Source organism: Lagopus muta, chromosome 1 (assembly GCF_023343835.1).
Source record: "Lagopus muta isolate bLagMut1 chromosome 1, bLagMut1 primary, whole genome shotgun sequence".
Classification (NCBI taxonomy): domain Eukaryota; kingdom Metazoa; phylum Chordata; class Aves; order Galliformes; family Phasianidae; genus Lagopus; species Lagopus muta.
Window position 1 is genome coordinate 117,948,992 of NC_064433.1, and position 17,492 is coordinate 117,966,483.

The 17,492-nt window shown below is 41.5% G+C and overlaps 2 protein-coding genes and 1 long non-coding RNA gene across 7 annotated transcripts in view; 1 reads left to right on the forward strand and 2 right to left on the reverse strand.

The window, feature by feature from the left end:
• Window positions 1–7,981: 7,981 nt before the first annotated feature.
• Window positions 7,982–10,736, reverse strand: LOC125697797 (uncharacterized). The gene is made up of 3 exons (XR_007378929.1): window positions 10,581–10,736; window positions 10,316–10,440; window positions 7,982–8,265 (listed from the first exon to the last, which is right to left on the reverse strand). It is a non-coding gene; the product is annotated as an uncharacterized LOC125697797 (long non-coding RNA).
• Window positions 10,737–10,963: 227 nt separating this feature from the next.
• Window positions 10,964–13,464, forward strand: KLHL34 (kelch like family member 34). Its single transcript, XM_048955283.1, has one exon. It carries the CDS (start codon window positions 11,668–11,670, stop codon window positions 13,453–13,455), a length of 1,788 nt encoding a protein of 595 aa, XP_048811240.1. The 5' UTR covers window positions 10,964–11,667; the 3' UTR covers window positions 13,456–13,464.
• A 13-nt stretch (window positions 13,465–13,477) lies between these two features.
• Window positions 13,478–17,492, reverse strand: part of CNKSR2 (connector enhancer of kinase suppressor of Ras 2) — a 208,296-nt gene continuing 204,281 nt past the window's right edge. For 3 of the 5 annotated variants that reach the window (XM_048955183.1, XM_048955191.1, XM_048955198.1), the window contains one exon: window positions 13,478–17,062. In XM_048955183.1, the coding sequence (XP_048811140.1) occupies window positions 16,847–17,062 (216 nt within the window). In that variant the 3' untranslated portion in view covers window positions 13,478–16,846. The remainder of the gene's footprint in view (window positions 17,063–17,492) is intronic. The other 2 variants (XM_048955217.1, XM_048955174.1) reach the window with 2 other exon arrangements.

Here is a 17,492-nt window from a genome sequence, read left to right on the forward strand (position 1 = left end):
AGCTCATTATTGTTCTGGAGGAGCCCTGGGAACAGCATGATTCAGAAAGGCATCAGGTGGCACTTCAGACCCTATCCCAGTGGAGTGGCAGCAAGGAGGGGGCCCAAGCCTCACTGGGCATGGTTGCATGGCCTCCTACAAAGAGCTGATATGCTATATGATGCATGCCTGAGTTCTAATCAAGCAGCACCAAGAAACACGATTCATTCAGGACAGCACCAACCTCTGCCAGACATGGCATCTCAGCTCTGAGTCAAGATGCAGCTAAAACTAATAGCAGTTCTTTGGCTCAGTGGAACCTGTGTCTTGGCCCACATGGACAAACAGGGCACTCTGAGGATCATCTGAGGCTGCCTTTTCTTAGTGTTTTTCTCATGCTTGAATTCTTGCTTTGCTGTCCCATAGGAGCAAGGCTCTGCCAGCACAGCATCTCTCACCATAGCCCCGTGGTAGCCTGGCATCCTGAAGGATGCTCCTCATGCCCACATAAAATCTTCTTCCTTCAGCTTTCCACTCTAAGGTCATTCTGACCTGCCTGAGAAACAAGGGAACTAGCACACCGGTGTATAATTTTGCATTACAGGATGGCATTATTTCAGGAAACACACTTGTATATCAGTGTGGAGGCACTATTCCTAAAGAATTTTGCTTGTTCTGTATTCATTTTATCTTAGAATGCATGCTGGTGTTGCGCTATGCAGAAAATATTTAACAAGAGCAAATTCCAGCTGAGTTTCTCTCCTGAACCTCTATCTATTAGGACAGGATGAGTCAGAGATAATGGCCATTGTGGAGTGTTTTTTTGTTTTTTTTTTGGCGGGGGGGGGGAAAGAGGGGCTTACTGATATTTTACATGTTGTTGTTCTTCTCTTTAAGGAAAAACAACACAAAGTGACACACAGAAGTGTATTTTCCTGTCATGGAGAGCAAGAACTTGATTTTTTTTTTTAGAATAAGATCTTTTTTCCGCATGTAGTGTAGGAAAAAAGAAAAAAAAAAAACAAACAGAGATTCTGTCTTCAGCCATGGTGGAGTTGCGACTCCAGTCAGCTCTCAGAAAAAGTTCTTTTCAGACTGATTTATCTCAGTAGAAGTGCTGAAGATGTGACATCCCCAGGAATTAAATTTTTAATTTATTGACATGCTCAGTAAGTTTTCCAAGTGGAGCAACCACAAAGAAGTCTCTAAAATGTCACACACCAGCATGATCTTGAGCTTTTTCCAGTTTAAGGCTCTTGTTTTTGAGAGGAGCATCTAATTTAGAAAATCACCTGTGTGAATCACTTATTAATACACACTCCTCATGGTTCATAGGACTGCATGATTTAACTCTGACTCGAGCAGAAAATCTTAAGACTACATCCCCCAGGAGGACTCAGAAGACCATCTAATCCATCTCCTTGCCACTAAGTACAAGCAACTATACTTGCCTAATTCCAAGTATATTCTTTACAGTGTATTGTAAGGATCTATTCATGATGGCAATCCTACTACAATCTCCCTAGACATCCTATCCTAGCATTTAATTACGCATACCATTAGGAAGTGTTTCCTAATTTAAAGCTGGTATTATTGGTCTGTACAAATGTAATATGTTTGCGTGATGTTAAAATTGATACCTGGGCAGGAAGTCTGCAACAATGAGCAGAGCAATCAAATCAGAAAATTATGTCAATCCTATAAATTTCCATGCTGGCAGTGGCTTATACTCCCTGAAGCATGGTTAAGTTGCATGCAGGCAGTTCTTAAAGACCTTGGTCTCTTGTGATTCTTCTAGGTCAGATGACAAAAATAATAGCTCTTAAAAGAAGATGAGCTGTTCTTGATGAATGCAAGCAAGAATTAAATGATTCTGGTCAGGGGAACTGACGTAAGCAATCATGTAACTCTCAGTCATGCAAAGCTTCACCTTCTAACACTTCCACAAAATGAAACCAATCAAGACAGAAAAGGGAGAGGAAAATAACTAAAGGTTTAAGTCAAATTCCAAACCATCTTCAGTACCTGGCTAAGTATCTAGCTCTGTAGTCCAATTATTGCCTTCACAGGCAGCAGTTCAATTGACCATGTAGGTGGCTGGCGTTATTAGAAATTTTACACAGTTCAAACAGTGTGAGAAGAGTCAGGACCTAGAATTTATTAACAACTTTCTCAGTGATTCCCTCAGTTGTGATTTTTCATAATAATGAAATGAAAACTAGGTAAAAGAAATAACAGTTGGAACTTTTTTCTTAACTTCCTAATAATCTTAGGAAGCAAAGATTAAGCCAGTAGCTGATGAGAAGATTTTCTGAAGATTTTCTACAAGCTACTACATATAGTTGTGCATAGAAGGGCTGTAATAGTTTTGGAAAACCTGGATCATTTTTAGTCCTTGTAATGCAAAATTTCTCACTAACAGCAATCCAATAAAAATTCTCACCTCTCCATACAGATTTGCTATATGAGAAAGTAATTCTAACTTCCCAGCAGACCATTAGCATACAACGTATCCATCCCATATAAAAGAATAAGAATGAAGGTGGCTTTTTCCAGTCACTGAACACATAAGCTTTTAAAAATAACTTGCTGAAACAGGCAAGGAGAACTTTGTTCCTCTGTCCTTACACGAGTCCCATAGCGATGCCTGCTTTTACGGCAGCACAGGCTTACACAGGGAGCCAGTGTGAAATAGTTTAAGACTGAACAGTTTGTCTTCTGTTAGAGCTAGAATCTGTGACCTTTAGAAGACCGTGTGAACCAGAAGCTGTAAATATTTGTTTCTAAGAGAAACCCAAACAATTAAGAGCAACCGTATTTCTTGACAGCAATGATTTACAACAGTGGGTTCACGGGAGGGCAGCTGCCAGCATTTTCTGAATGTTTCTAAAGCATCTATCACTCACAGCGCTGTCCTGAACCAAGACAGACACTGTGGTGTCACCTTGATAACAGAATCAAGGTATTTCAGTAACTAGAAAGGACATTGTCATGAATGGGAATGGCCATCAGGACTGTTTAACTGCCTAAAGGAATTATGAGTCCTCTGAGTGCTCTTTCTGCCTTTCAAAATTCCCTAAACACTTTTGTTCCTTAATGGCTTACTGATGCCTTTTTATTCATCTTTGCAGTTTATTCATCTTTGCAGTTGAGAGTTTTAATGCATGGGGAATCACAGACAGCCTATAGAAATGTAAGAACCAAGTGGTATTTGTTTTCTGGAGATTATGGTAACATTCAGTAATTCAGACTGTACAAATGCCATATTTTCCTCCAGTAACTTCTCTGAAAATATGGACAAGTACAGGAGAAACTCCTATCTGCCTAACAGCAAAAACAACAACACACCAAAAACAAACAAACAAACAAAAAACCAACAAAGAAACAAAAAGAAATACAAAACATATTACTTATCAAAAGCAGTGAGAAGCAAACCTACAAGCCCATCTGCTTCTACAGTAACACAAGCGTTGTCAATGGTAGGGACTCCAAGCACATGCACAGTGCTGGTCCGTGTTGAGGACCATTCCCCAGAGATTCAGTGCAGGCTTCAGTTTAGGAATGTCTGACTGGGCATTATCTCTGCTCTGCCCCGCTGCATAGTGCACTCACTAGGGCAGTCTGCCCTTGCAGGCAGCTGATGCAATGCCTACATATTAAGAGTTAACACAAGCAAAAATCACGTGCTCTACGTAGAAACTCATCAACAACTCTTTTATAGCAGATGACGGGCTTAGCTGTAAAGGGCTTGATCGTTAATACAATCTTTATTCCAGTAGGACCATTGGGAGATAACATGTCCTCATATCAGGTGAGAAAGCTGGTGTTCAAGGCTGAAAAACTAAAGTAGGACAGATACTTCTCTGTGACAAGAACATTGTGTTTCTGCCTGTACCAGAGTTCATGGCAAAACCCCTATTGGTTTCAAGGGAATTAAAACCAACCTCTACTTCCCTACAACTCTAATTTTGAACTGGAAAATAACTAATAGATGACAAATCTCAGTATGAGAAAATTGCAAAAATATAATGCCTTGCATAAAATCTGCTGGACTTTTTAGTCAAAGGCAAATAGAGCCATCTGGCAAAAAAAGAAAAAAGAAAAAAAAAAGAAATGGACAGGTGACTTCAGTGATGATTACTTTTATTTTACTATTCCACTTATAGCCTCTTAATCATAGCCACAAGTAGTAAAAGTACCAGAGTATACAGTTTGTTTGCTTATTAAAGGCACAGCTGATGGATATCGCAACTGAGTAGGCACAGCCACATTAAAGTATCTTCTGAACTTGAGTGTTTTCTTTTCTTAACCACCCAACCCCAGCAATAATTTTAGGATTCCTTTTTCTGATGGTAAGAATTATGAGAGAAAATACTTAATGCAGACTTCCCTTTGAAAAACTTCAGTTCATTTAGTGTAATAAGGCTGTATAGCAGCAATGCAAAGCAGCTCTCTGCATAGCGATGTCTTGGAAGCGTGCCTCATGCTTAGTTTTTAAAACTACAATATTAATTTTGACTTTTTTTTTTATGCTAGGGCCGCAGGCACATATATTACTATGAGCTAAATTGAAGTGTAAATACTGAGATTATCTACTCCTCTGCATATATAAGCCTACTTACGTTGTATAAATCAGGTCTCCTCCAATCAGGTTTGTAATTGCCATAGTTCAAATTATGGAAACTTCCTCTACAATAACATGCTTGTTAGCTCATACAGAGAAGAAGGATAGAAAGTTCCAAAAGGTAGGAAAGGCTGCCAAAATGGTCACTGCTGACATAAACAACCATACTGCTGTCACTGGGCTACCTCAGAAGTACCAGTAATGTGTTGACCTGCCAGGCTAAAGAATTCGAAGCAGATATGATATCAAATTAGTGCTGTAATATAGTATTTCTGTTTGACTGTCTTCTCATGTTCTTCACCTTTCATCTGCATCCTCCCCTTTGACACGACCACTATCAGAATAAGGGGTTTTATGTATCAGCACTGCCTCTGGGTATGGGAAAGGAGAAGGATGCAGCTGGACTAGTTTTGTGTGCATGAGAACTCTGGATTCTTTTGAAGGAACATGGCAGCCTCCTGAAGAACATCCTTTAACCGCCATCTCCAAAGAGCAATACTCCTTCACTCCAAGAGCAATTTTCCCAGTCCAAGTAAGAAGGAGTCTCCAACCAACCCACTCTACACAAGACAGAAAGTGCTTACCCTAGGTGCTTGGTACTTGAGAAAGGTTGGGGCAGCTCATCCAAGGGATGCTAGCTTCTTATGCTAGGTACTTTCCATGCTTTTGCTGAGAGACACTCAATGTCTTTATGAAGTAGGCCACTTGTGAGACCAAATAACAACAACAAAAAAAATTTTGCAGTGTTGAAAAGGTAGTTTTGCTCAGAAGTTTTTGAGCTTTATATCTCCCTCTTAGTGACTTTCATAGTCCATCTTCTCTAAGCTTTTTTTCTTTTTTTTAAAGTCTACAGTTTCATTTTTTTGGTGTCACAGATGATCACGCATACACCAAAGACTTTTCTATCTCAAACGATACCCAGAGCTCTCCTGATAACTTCGCCACTGTACTAAGAAAATGGTGATATATTGTTACGCCAGTTGCATGCTGCTGGAGCTTAGAACATAGGCCATATTCACTCCTGTTGGCCTTTAGAATCAGTGAAACTGCTTTTGATAAGCTCTTTACAGTACCAGGCAAAGAATCATTAGGAATACCAACAGTCCTATACAGGAAAAGGTTGACCTACCTGACTGCCGTTAGGGTCTCTGGCCATAAAACATCCTTCAGGAAGCAGCACTCATACAGAAGATGCTCTCCTTTTGGTGAGCTAACCCTTACATGAGCCCAGGGAGGGGTGGACCCAGGGTCCGCCTGTTCTGCTCACCTAGGAAGCATAGGTGATTTGCTTGCACCTGGGCTAGTCACCATCTTCACCAGGTGCTCTATCATCAGTTCAGGCCATGACATAACAGTTCCCTTACAACTCCCTTTGAGAATCAATTTCGTCAATAATTAAACAAGAGAGATGAAAAGCATCTCTTCAGCTTTTCTAGCCAGTTTAGGTAGAATGTTTATTTTATTATTTGTTGTTTAATTTTTCTCCTCTAGGCAGAGAAATCCTTGCACTGCTGCTGCTATGAGGAAGCTAATACTTGCATTGTTTCTGCCAACAAGAATTCTCAAGTAAAAATTAATAAAAATGAGCTCACTTATGTTAATTCTTAGCAACTGTCTTGGAGATAAGGGTGTTGGCTCTCCACTATCCCCAGCTTATATGCATGTGCCAGTATGCTTACCAGAGGAAGCAGGGTGGTGTCTGAGGCCATTTCCATTGATGTGCCCAGAGAAGAAAACTTGATTTATGCAGATCAGTTCCTATAAATAATCCATAAATTTCTTCCAGGCATTGAATTTAGAGAGTGTTTATGTCTCCCCGTCTGTTGAGTAAAACTACTTGTACCTTTTACTCTCATGGACTGGCTCTGGCCTCAGCCTCACAAGTGATCAGTGAGACTTGCATGTCATGCACCCCTCAGTCGTTCATTAGTATTAGAAGGGGGAATAAAACACATCTCATCAATGCCTTTGTCACATTCCAGGATGATTTTATTCATTAAATGTCATTGAGACAAAAAAAAACCCTGTATAGACTTTGTTGGTTTGCCATTCATTATCCATCCCACAGCATATGCAATTAATTCCAGCTGCACGTCATCCAATATAAGGGCTTGCTTGGGTGGCATCTCTTACCTACTTCTCAAGTGGATAAGAAACAAACACAGGTGTTTATGAGCAAATAAAATAGGATTACAGGTGCAGCTCTAGTCCCTTCTGTTCCAGCAGTGAGGCTTGACTTGTAGACTGTGGAGGCAACCGAATCTAAAGTCACCAAATTACATGCTGCTGATGCTAATGATAACAATGAAGTGGAATAGACATTCTAAGAACATTTTCAGTGATCAATTGAGTGTGGACATCAGGCTCTCATTATCTCATAAACCAACAGTGTTAACAGAAGGTGATTATGCTGCAACCTTTACTTTGCTAAGCAACAAAAATCATTTGCTCAAATGTGAATTAGGGAATGGAAGAGGGTGGAAGAGCTGAATCCCAACCCACTTGTGTCAAAAGAACCTTTATTTCAGAAAGAGCTCTGCAGCAAACACCGTGAAGGCTGTTTCCTTCTCTGTGGTCCCAAAGCAGTGTTATTTTTACTTGCATTTCTGTCCCTATAAAAATAAATGCCAGTTTTAATCACAAGTAAATGCATCAGGACAGTATGGGGAGCCAGTCCCCATTTACTCATCATTTTCTTAGACCTGAGTTGAGGGTTCACAGCTATAACGATTTTGTACTTAGCACATATATCTCTAGGTGTGCAGAAATCACATCACAATAGACTGGACACACCAAGCTATAAGCAGAAGTCGCTTGTTCTGCCATTATTGGTCACACAGTCAGAAGATCCCTATTTTGCCCAAGTACCAAGTATACAATTTTTGGGAACCCAATTCCATGAGATCCACACTTTTCCTCACTGCACAGCGGCCATCACAGTCTTTGAGCAGATGCAGAGCAGGGGAATCCTTGGGAAAGGAACTTCAGGTCTCCCTTACCCAGCTGCAGTACAGGCACTGCTGCCTCCTTAAAGGGAACAGTGAAGGCTGGATGCAAAACATCAAACAAACAGACAGACTCCAGGCAGCAGGTAAAAACTGCCCTCCATTGTGAAACACTGCAGAGGCCATTAGCACAGCAGCTCTGAAGAGCTGGTTGAAAAAAACGATCATATTCATTATTCTGCAGCTGCATTGCCTGACTCATCCCACTGCAGATGCTCAGAGGCAACAGCCCAGGTTAAAAACTTTCCCAACTCTTTTTTTTTTTTTTTTTTCCAATTCCCCAGGGAAGCTCTCCTCTAATAAGGCAGGAGAGCAATAGGAGCTGTATCTGCCTCTGTCTTTGTTGGAGACAAGTGAAAAGGAACCTGCGAAAAGGAAAGAAACAAATGAGATACAGCTGATCTAAGGGCTTTTATTTCATATTGCCTTTTACCATTTGATGCACTTTGACTTTCTCACATCAGTGTAGTAAGTGCTATAGCCCAGCGCTTGGGCACCGCATCACTGAATTCAAGTGTGCCAACAGCATTTCTTCCTTTTCCCCTCTTCTTCCACAGAAAGCTTCCACACAACCATGGCATAGCAGGCATCTTCATGCAGTGAGTTTTTGCTGGAATCCCTGTTCTGATTCTTGAACCCAAGATGTCAGACTTTCTCCTGTGCTTTCATATATAGACACCATCTCACCATACATTGCTTTTAGCTGCAAGGAAATTTCTCTTTCACGTCCGTCACTACTTTGTTTCTACAGAACGCTTTCCCAGTCCAAACATCCTTGCATTTAAATAGATGGGATGACCCAAATACTATTGTGCGTGATTATTCGAGGATGAAGTACAAACTCCAGCCCAGTGATTTTTACAGGACAACTTAAATCAATATAATCTTTCTCAGCAGTAGTTTCTGGAAAGCCTATATTCTACAGCATTGTATGCCATTAGTCATTTAGCTCACTTTTGCTGTATGTGTTGAAGCAGTACATTGCTAAACAGCTGAACGTTTTGCTGTGCTGTACTCTGGATTGCACTGATTTCCTTCTGGTATGAAGTGTAGCTTGGAAATCCTCCACTGTAGATTTTTGTAATGAATATTTTGCAGCAAGCCACTTGTTACTAATGATACTAATTTTACTTGTACAACTCTTTATATAACCTTTACTCAAAAAATAATTGGGAACATTTACAATGGTAATTGAAGTGTTTACCAACCGATGGCCTACTTGTAAGATTAAATGGAATACAGCACTGCAATTCAGAACATTTTCCAGCCTTTTATATGAAGAAAAAAAAGAGTGGAATCCAACATTTTTTGCAGTGCATCCCCAGAATATTCTTTATTGCAGACTATCTACTGCACAATAGCAATGATTTAAACAGAGAATGTACTCTGAATCTGAAATCTAAACCTAATTTAAAGCCTAAATGATGCTCATGAGTACAAATGTATTATCTATTCTCAGAAAATCATATATCACTTAAACACTAATGTTTCCCTAATTTTAAGCAACATCTTGTGCGTCAAAAATTAGATCTGATCTCCCAAATTATGAATGTGAAAAGTAAGATAATGGTTTGACTATGTCCCACCTAGTGCTAGGTTGCTTTCTCAGATTCATTGCTATTTAGTCACTGCCTGCTCTATCACTAATGGATATTAAAAATTTCTCAAAAGATGCTGGAGATCTGAGAAGCTGCCTGCAAGATAATTTGTCTGTTGATTAAAGGAGAGCTCCCAAGTTAGACTAAGCTAACTGCCAAAAAGTGAAGTAGGGAGAAACTTAATTTTGTCACTGAGAATCTGTTTTTTTTTTAATCATTCCAGAGCAAGGGATTGGAAAGGGGTTGTCTTTGTTTCATTTATAACTGAAAATAAACAAGAATAAATTTCCAGGCAAATAAACAGCTTTATGTAGATCATGATTCTTACTTTTTCCATTAGCCAGCTTGCCATGAAGTTGGAGGAGGCATGAGAGCAAACTGCATAAACAATCTTCATACCATTACAGGAGCTGCTTATCTGGCATGGGTGTTAAATCAGGCCCAGTTAAATCAGTGCTGGCCTCTTTGGCAGTGCCCTACCATCAGCTGGCACCTGAACACCTTTGTGCAGGATTTGCATTGCACCTGTGATGAAAGCCAATTTGGTCAGCTCTGCATCACACCTGGTGCATGACTGCTAAACGGGTAGCAAAGGTACCCAGCCTCTGCTGTGTGCAAAGCAGGTAAAGCTGCAAAATGAAGCTTGGCCTCAGCTACATAGCTTTGGTAGCAATATCTGAAAGTATTCAAAGTGATGCTGACAAGGATGCAGGCAAAACCATTGAGAAAGAAAGCATCCCTTTCCTACATCATATCTAGTGTCTACACGTGTCATTCCGATACCAGGGAGGATTATTTTATTAACATGATCCTGATTAATGGTCTCTAATGCAATGATGGAAAGTGGGTTCAAGCAGGAGATAAATGTACAGAAGTGTGCAGCAATGAAGAATGACATTTTTAGAATCCTCCCCCACATGCAGAGCAGAGCATGAGCAAGTATCAGCCTCTTTGCCAAGACAGCTTGTGTTCCCTAGAGGAGCAGCGTGGCATACATGGTCTGTACTGGGATTCAGTTAGATCCCAAACACCCCTTGATTACACCCCTTGATAAACTTCACTAAAACACATAAATAAATATTTTTAAAAGTGCAGTAAAAAGACTTTACCTTTGGCTTCAGCAGTAGGTGAGATTTATCAGTCCTGTGGGATCCTCCTCTACCTCAAGTCTGCTGGCAGCAAAATGCTGGCATTCACCTACCCTGTCACTTTGTAAATCCTGAGGGCGTTCGACCTGGAAAGAGAAGTGTCAGAGGGAGATTCCTGCACACCTCCATCAGAGATACAAACAAACAAACAGAAAAAGAAAGGAAAGCTGTAAGAAATCAGCATGTATAACCTGCCCAGATCTACTATTCCTGGTAGAAATTCTACCTGGAAATTCTATCCTGGAAAACTCAGGTGAAAATCAGAGATAATCCCTGTACGTGCTTTTAATGGGGACAAGTCGAAAATGATAAAGCCCTTGCATGGGCTCTGCTCCCAGCCAGTACCCAGCCCTCCAGCTGCTCTGGCAGAAGCAGGGCTCTATTTTGGCCCCAGCGTGCAGATGCATTGCCCTTGCGCTTCCCTTCTGGGTGCCCCGGACCAGCTGTTGGGCTGTGGGCCTCCTGAGGGCTGCAGCCCTCCCCAGGTCCAGCCCATGGCAGTTGGATCCTGGCCGGGGCGGGGGGGGTGGAGGGAGGGAGGGCTGGGCACCCACAGCTATTCTGGTAGCTGTGAGCCTTGCCTGAGTCATGTGAGCCGCGGGGCCCAGATATGCACTGTGTTGGATTGGCCCAGTGACCAACCGAGATATTTTGGTTGTCTCAGCGCCTCCCAGGCAGAGATTTATTGTCTTAGGAAACCTTCACGAAATAATCCCTGGGTGCTGACCTGATCTTCAGCTGAGAGAGTGTGAAAAGAGGACAGAAAGGGGCTGCTGTCCCGGGTGCGGTGCAGTCTGAACTTATCGGAGTCTGAAACAAGAGAGGATAAACATCTGCTTCTGCCTCAAGCCATGCGCTGGCAGGCAGAGAGGATCTATTACTTGAGTTGCCTGAGGAGCAAAGAGGGCCGAGGGCGACGGCTGAGCAGACACAAAGTGCTACTTGTTGGGATTGTCATCTAGCTCCCTCATCTGTCACCTGATGGCCAGCCAAGCAAGTGCTCAGCACAGCCGTGGACCATTCATTCATCCCTACACAAGAAACGGAGGCGAGAAAAGTAAGCATCTTATTACAGCTGTTATGACATTCAGCAGTTTTTTCTATAAAGGAATGCACTGAATTCGCTACAAATCTATTAATTCCTCCCCTATGCCAGGCGAGAGACTGTGTTTTTTTTTTTGGTTGGGCTTTTCTCTAGCAGCTGGAGGTCTGGTGGGCATTCATACAAATGGCTGTTGATTAAGGCATCTGTTTCACTGTCTAATGGCATTATTTAGTAACTTAGTCAAGCAGAAAGCGCTGCATTACCTACAATGAGCTACTTCCTGTCCTACTGCAAAGCGCACTGCACCACGGTGCTCTCCCATTACCAGACCCTGAGATCAGAGGGCTTTCTATGTGATATTTTGCTGAAAGTGAAGGAAAATGAGTTTCCTGCACACAAGTCTTTGCTGGCATGCTCCAGTGACTATTTCCGAGCCATGTTCAAAAGTTACACACAGGAATCTAAAGCCAGTGTGATTCAGCTGCAGGTTGTCTCACCCACTGGTCTCCAGCACGTCCTGGATTTCATTTACACTTCCTTGCTGCCTCTTTCCTTTGAAAGCCTGGAGGAGACCTTGGAAGCTGCAAGCTACTTGCAAGTGACTGATGCCATTGGCTTGTGCAATCAGTACTTGGTTAACAACCTCTCCTTGGAGAACTGCTGCTTCTCTGCCAATGTTGCCAGGAGGTTCTACCTGCCAGCTGCCCTATCTGCAGCAGAAAAATACATTGTCAACAACCTCTGGAAGCTGTTGGACTTGGACTTGTCAGGATTGCTCGAGCTGAATTTCAGGACTTTGCTAGCGGTGGTAGAATCACCAGATCTCCCTATGGTGAAGGAAACCAGGCTGTTGGATCTTCTGCTGCTGTGGCTGAAGCAGGATAAATCCAGGTTGATTCATGCAAGCAGCCTTTTGGAGCACATAAGATATGGTCTCATCCCAGTGGAAGACCTGAGGAGAATTTACACACAGTCAGAAGTGCCCCTTACTGCAAGTATCAAATGCCTGATCATTAAAGCAATAAACTACCATACATTGGTTTTCAGACAGCCAATCCTGCAGGATAAGTCCACCACACTGAGGAACCAGAAAACTCGGATCATCCTTCTGGGGGGAGGGACAGTAAGTGAGGGTCTGATCACTGAAGTGGTGGCTTTTGATGTTTATAACCATAAATGGAAAGCTCTCACAAAGGTGTGTGATGGGGTGCAGAACCACAGTGTGTGTGTGGTGGGGAACTTCCTCTACGTTTTGGGGGGAGAAATAGAAGGTGGCACTCCAAGTGACTCGAACAGTGACAAGATCTTATCGGTTACAAACAAGGTCCATCGCTACGATCCAAGGTTTAACACATGGACCCAAATCACAGGCATGTTGGAAAAGAGATGCCAATTTTCTTGTTGTGTCTTAAGCAACAATATTTTTGCCATTGGTGGACGGGGTGAGAATGGGTGTCTGCATTCATCTGTGGAAGTCTACAACATCACTAGAGACAGATGGACGAAGGCCAGGGAATTGCCATGCAAGATACATGGTCATGCCAGCGCCACTTGCAAGAATACTATATACATCTCAGGTGGCAAATATGCAGAACCAGCCAGCACAAGCAAGGACTTATATTCTCTGAGCTCACTTGAAGGGCAGTGGATGAAACAAGCCCCCATGAGCATTGCTCGGTTTGGGCATCAAATGGCGACAATCAGAGAAACCATATTCACATTTTTAGGTTTATATGAACCATTCTCTGAAATAGAAAGATATGACCCTGATCAAAACCAATGGACTCGTTTGAGGCCACTGATCTATGACCGATTTTGCTATGGTCTGGTGGTAGTAGAGGAAACAGCTCTTCTCATTGGGGGAAAGAAATGGCAGGACTCGCGGGAAGTCCCCACACAAGACGTGGTTGGCTATGACATTGACAGTGATAGCTGGGAGGAGATTTGCAAAGCCCCCCTGCCCTGGTGTGGGCTGCAGTGTGCGGTGCTGCAGCTGTCAGAGATGGACGACGAACAGGGCAGTGACACCCCGAAAAAGAAGCTGCCAAACTGCTGAGCCAAGGCATCATGGAATGACAGCCCTGGGAGATGAGCCAGTGGGGCAACTCTGGAGAAGAAGAAAATTGTGATGGCACTGGATGTAAAAGAGTTGAGGGTCTGCGGTGATAAGCAAGACACTGAGTGGAAACAGGCAAGGAAGACTGGCTGCAACCTGGGAAAAGGTGCAGCAATTTGTAGATCTGAAAGCCAATCTCACTGGGGAAAGATGTAGCAAGTAGCACATGTGGAGGAGAGGAGCTAGAATCATAATCCTTGACTTTTTTTGAAGAGTAATACCTAGATAGCAATTAAGAGTTGTTGTAAGTCAGATTTTTTCTGAGGTTAAAAAATGTAATCCATCTTTTCTGTTTTCTTAATCAGAGGTAATTTTCCCAGTTGGTAAGTGCTATTGAATTGCTATGGTATGGCTAAGCAAAGTGAAAGTGAGATGTATAAAGATGAGAAAATTGACGGCTGTAAGAACTAATAACAAGTAGTGCCAAGGAAAGGTATTATTTTAATATGCTACATACTAGGCAGGAGTGCTTTAGCTAAACAGCATGAAATTACTGGACAGAAAGCATGGATTTTTTAAAATGTAGCCTCAATTGTGTCCATGTGCTAAAACAGTGCTTGTTTCATAGAAGCCATTTCTCTCTGAGCAGCCTTTGTTGTAGCATGCCTTTCAGATGATTATTTTGTATTATTCTGAAGAAACACTACTGGTACAGTACACTTCTCATATATCCAAGCCTTGTGTTAGTTTAGATGGCCAGAGCTGAATTGATGTAGGTACTGCAAGACCCTATGATATGTGTTTCAGGAGTTGCTGCACCTAATGCCCTGATACTTACCTCAACAGCATACATCGTTTTATCATACCTGATCATAATGATAAAATTGTTCATTACTGAGCACGAGAGAACCCAGCAAACAGGTTTACTTTCACCAAAGAGTGCAGAGGGAAGGAATGCAACGGAATGCTTCCAGCAGACTTCATTCTGAGTCTGCCGACAGCCTACAAACCAACCAGCAATGGTTCTACTTCTTTTTGGCCGTGAGTTTGCAGACACTGCCCAATTGCCAAAGAACTTGAAGGCATGCTGATCTGCGAAATGCGGGTAAAGTGGTCAGATGCCACTGTTTTTGTACACAGTAAACTCAAACTCAAATCAGAGATGTTCATTTAAAAGCTAAATTTATTGTACTTCATTTTACAGTGTTCCTTTCCTAGGTTGAGAGTTAATACAATAAAAATATATATAGAAGAACATTTAATAGTCTTAAAAGAAGGCAGCACAATGGATAGGACACATGTTCTTTGTCACTAGACTAGCTTAAAAAACTGCAATGTTTAATTTTCACCTTTAAAGCAATCAAGCTGACTTTACTAATGTAAAGTGCAGGCAGAATAGCTGTTGCATAGCAACAGATCTAAATCTTCTGAACTGCCTTGGTTTTGACAAGGAATCAACTACACAATGTGCATATACATCCATCAGATATAAAGAGGTTTTATATGAATATATTTACTTTTGGTCCGGTAAAACAGTAGCAAGAGAATCTAAATGCTTGGAACAATAGCACAAACCATTTCAAGTCAAGCATTTTTTAAGAGAAATGTACAAAAACCTCACAAATTTAATATACAAGTCAGTACATGCAGTAAATAAATGTTCAGTTTATACAAACAATATTCTTCTAAATGGTACAAATATTACACTGGATCCAGAATTCTATACAAATGCTGTTAATATATGATCCATATTGACTCGAATATATAGGATTACTGAAAATGGGCTACGGAAAGGCCACTCTTCTGTACAATTGTGCAAAATCTGCAAAACATTTGCAATCTGAATGCAATAGGGTAACAAGGAAGAAAGAGAGAAAAATAAAGGAATAAATGCAAATAAACTAAAAAGAAAGAAAGAAAGAAAGAGAGAGAACAAATAAATAAATCTGTTCTTTCCTTCATCTCATCATGAATACAACTGCCAGGAAATACCAGAGCTCATGAAGTTTGAAGTACATTCACTGAGCTGTACAGGCAATAAGCAAAGGTTGGCTAAACGTACAACTCACTATAGAAAGAATAAAAGAGGCTGTGCCCTCTTGCATGAGCATTACTAAGCTATGTCTCGAATCCTAACTTATGCAGCAAAACACTGAAAAGCAGCACAAATGCTTTGTCATGCTCTGATCACTTTTTGAGAACAAGACCATAAAGAGTAAATAGATATTTTACCTCTCTCTTCCCTATTCCAGACAGGTGCCTAAATCTAAGGAGATATTTCTGCTTATATTCACTGTGCACTCTGCAGCACAACTCAGCTCTCAGGGAAGTTTAAAACCCTTCTGTTGGCTTGTGAACTCAGCAGAAACCAGAGCCATTCAGAGGCAGAGCAGAGACTTTCCGAGCTCTCAGTTTTCTCAGGTTCTGTGCTCAGCTCTGTTCCTATCATATTTTTTTCCCGAGTACAATATGGCCAAATTTCACTCCTTTTCTATTGTGGGAATTTTCAAAGCCTCTCAGGTTGGGAGCATTTTGTTGGGAACCTTTTCTGCTGCTGCTTTTCTTGGCAATAGAAATGCAGTTATCAAGGATGTTCAAAGTCTACTCTTTCTCTTTTGCAAAATCTGATCCCTTCGGTACAAAAGCAGCATAAATGACAGTACCACGACTAATTTTTGTTTAAAAAATTGAATCAACCAAATGTGATTTAAGTAGAGACAAGTAACACATAATTTTGTCTTAATTAGAATACAGACCAGTATCTCTTTGCACTGATGGTAAACCTTAGCAACAGGCTTTAAAAAAGTACAAGGAAATAAAACCTAAGTGTTTAATACTTAAATTCACATTAGTCATTATAGTGGGCTGATTTTAGCCCTTTTGTGTTCAACAAAATTGGAAACACAGTCACTGCATTACACTTTTTCCCTGTTATGTAAGAAAACTCCTAGAGTTTCTCATTAAATATAATTTTTCTTTTATTCCCCTGCCACCAAAATAGTACCTGCACTCCAAAAATGCAATATAATACTGGAATTATGTAATAAAAAATATCATTATAAAAGCAACCTTCAATAACAAAACCTTTAGCCTGTGGAACTTCCTCTGTGAAGGCCACAGTCTTCCAAAAACATTTTTAAATACTTCTATCTAATAGTTAAAGATCATATTATTTTTACAGAAAGTAAACACAAGTTGGTAGCACTGGTAGTGTATAAAACACACAAATCCTCATTAAAGACATGGTATCATTGACCACTGAAGGTGTACATCACACGGCTGAGTGACATTAAAAGATAGTTTACTAGAAGTTCCACATATTGATATAAAACCTAATTTATGCACTTATGTAAAGGCTTGAAGTGTAGCAAATGGAGTAGAAGAGGACCCCTTATACATGTGTTTCAATGTAGGAGTGCGTGTGTGCTAAGGAAGCTAGAAGTGCGTCGACCTCAGATGAGCCATTAACAGAGCCCCTCGGGGTGCTGTTGTGACAGATGTCCAAAAAGATGTCAAGGTATATTTGTTTCCATTCTTGAAAGTCTCTAGACGTCAAGCCTGGATTATCCAGAACCTTATCTATAATGGCTACTTCTCCTTCCCTGGCCTGTGGGAGAAGAAAGACAAGTAGAGTCAGTGTGAGCAATGAGCAAACAGGATGGGTAGGGTGGGAACGAGGATGCCACAGAGGTCTGGGAAACAGGGCAGCCAACCAACTGCTGTGATAACACTCACACATGGCAGCCTCTTCCCCTGATGTCACTCATCACCCTGCAGGACCAGACACTCCTCACCTTGTCCCACACCCTCAGCAATGGTCCCTACTCCCCTCCCACCCCTCCTTCAGCTCCTGCAAAAAACAAGCCCTGTGCTGTTTACTAATAGCTGCTTTAATTTTCAGGATCAGTTTCATGCTGCCAAGCGCCATCTGTTTGCTCTCCTTGATCAGCATGAGAAATACCGCGTTTGTGCGTGGGATGCAGACAGATGGCCTCCCTCCCGCCAGCAGAGCTAAGCCTTTTTTACAGGGCCTGTCA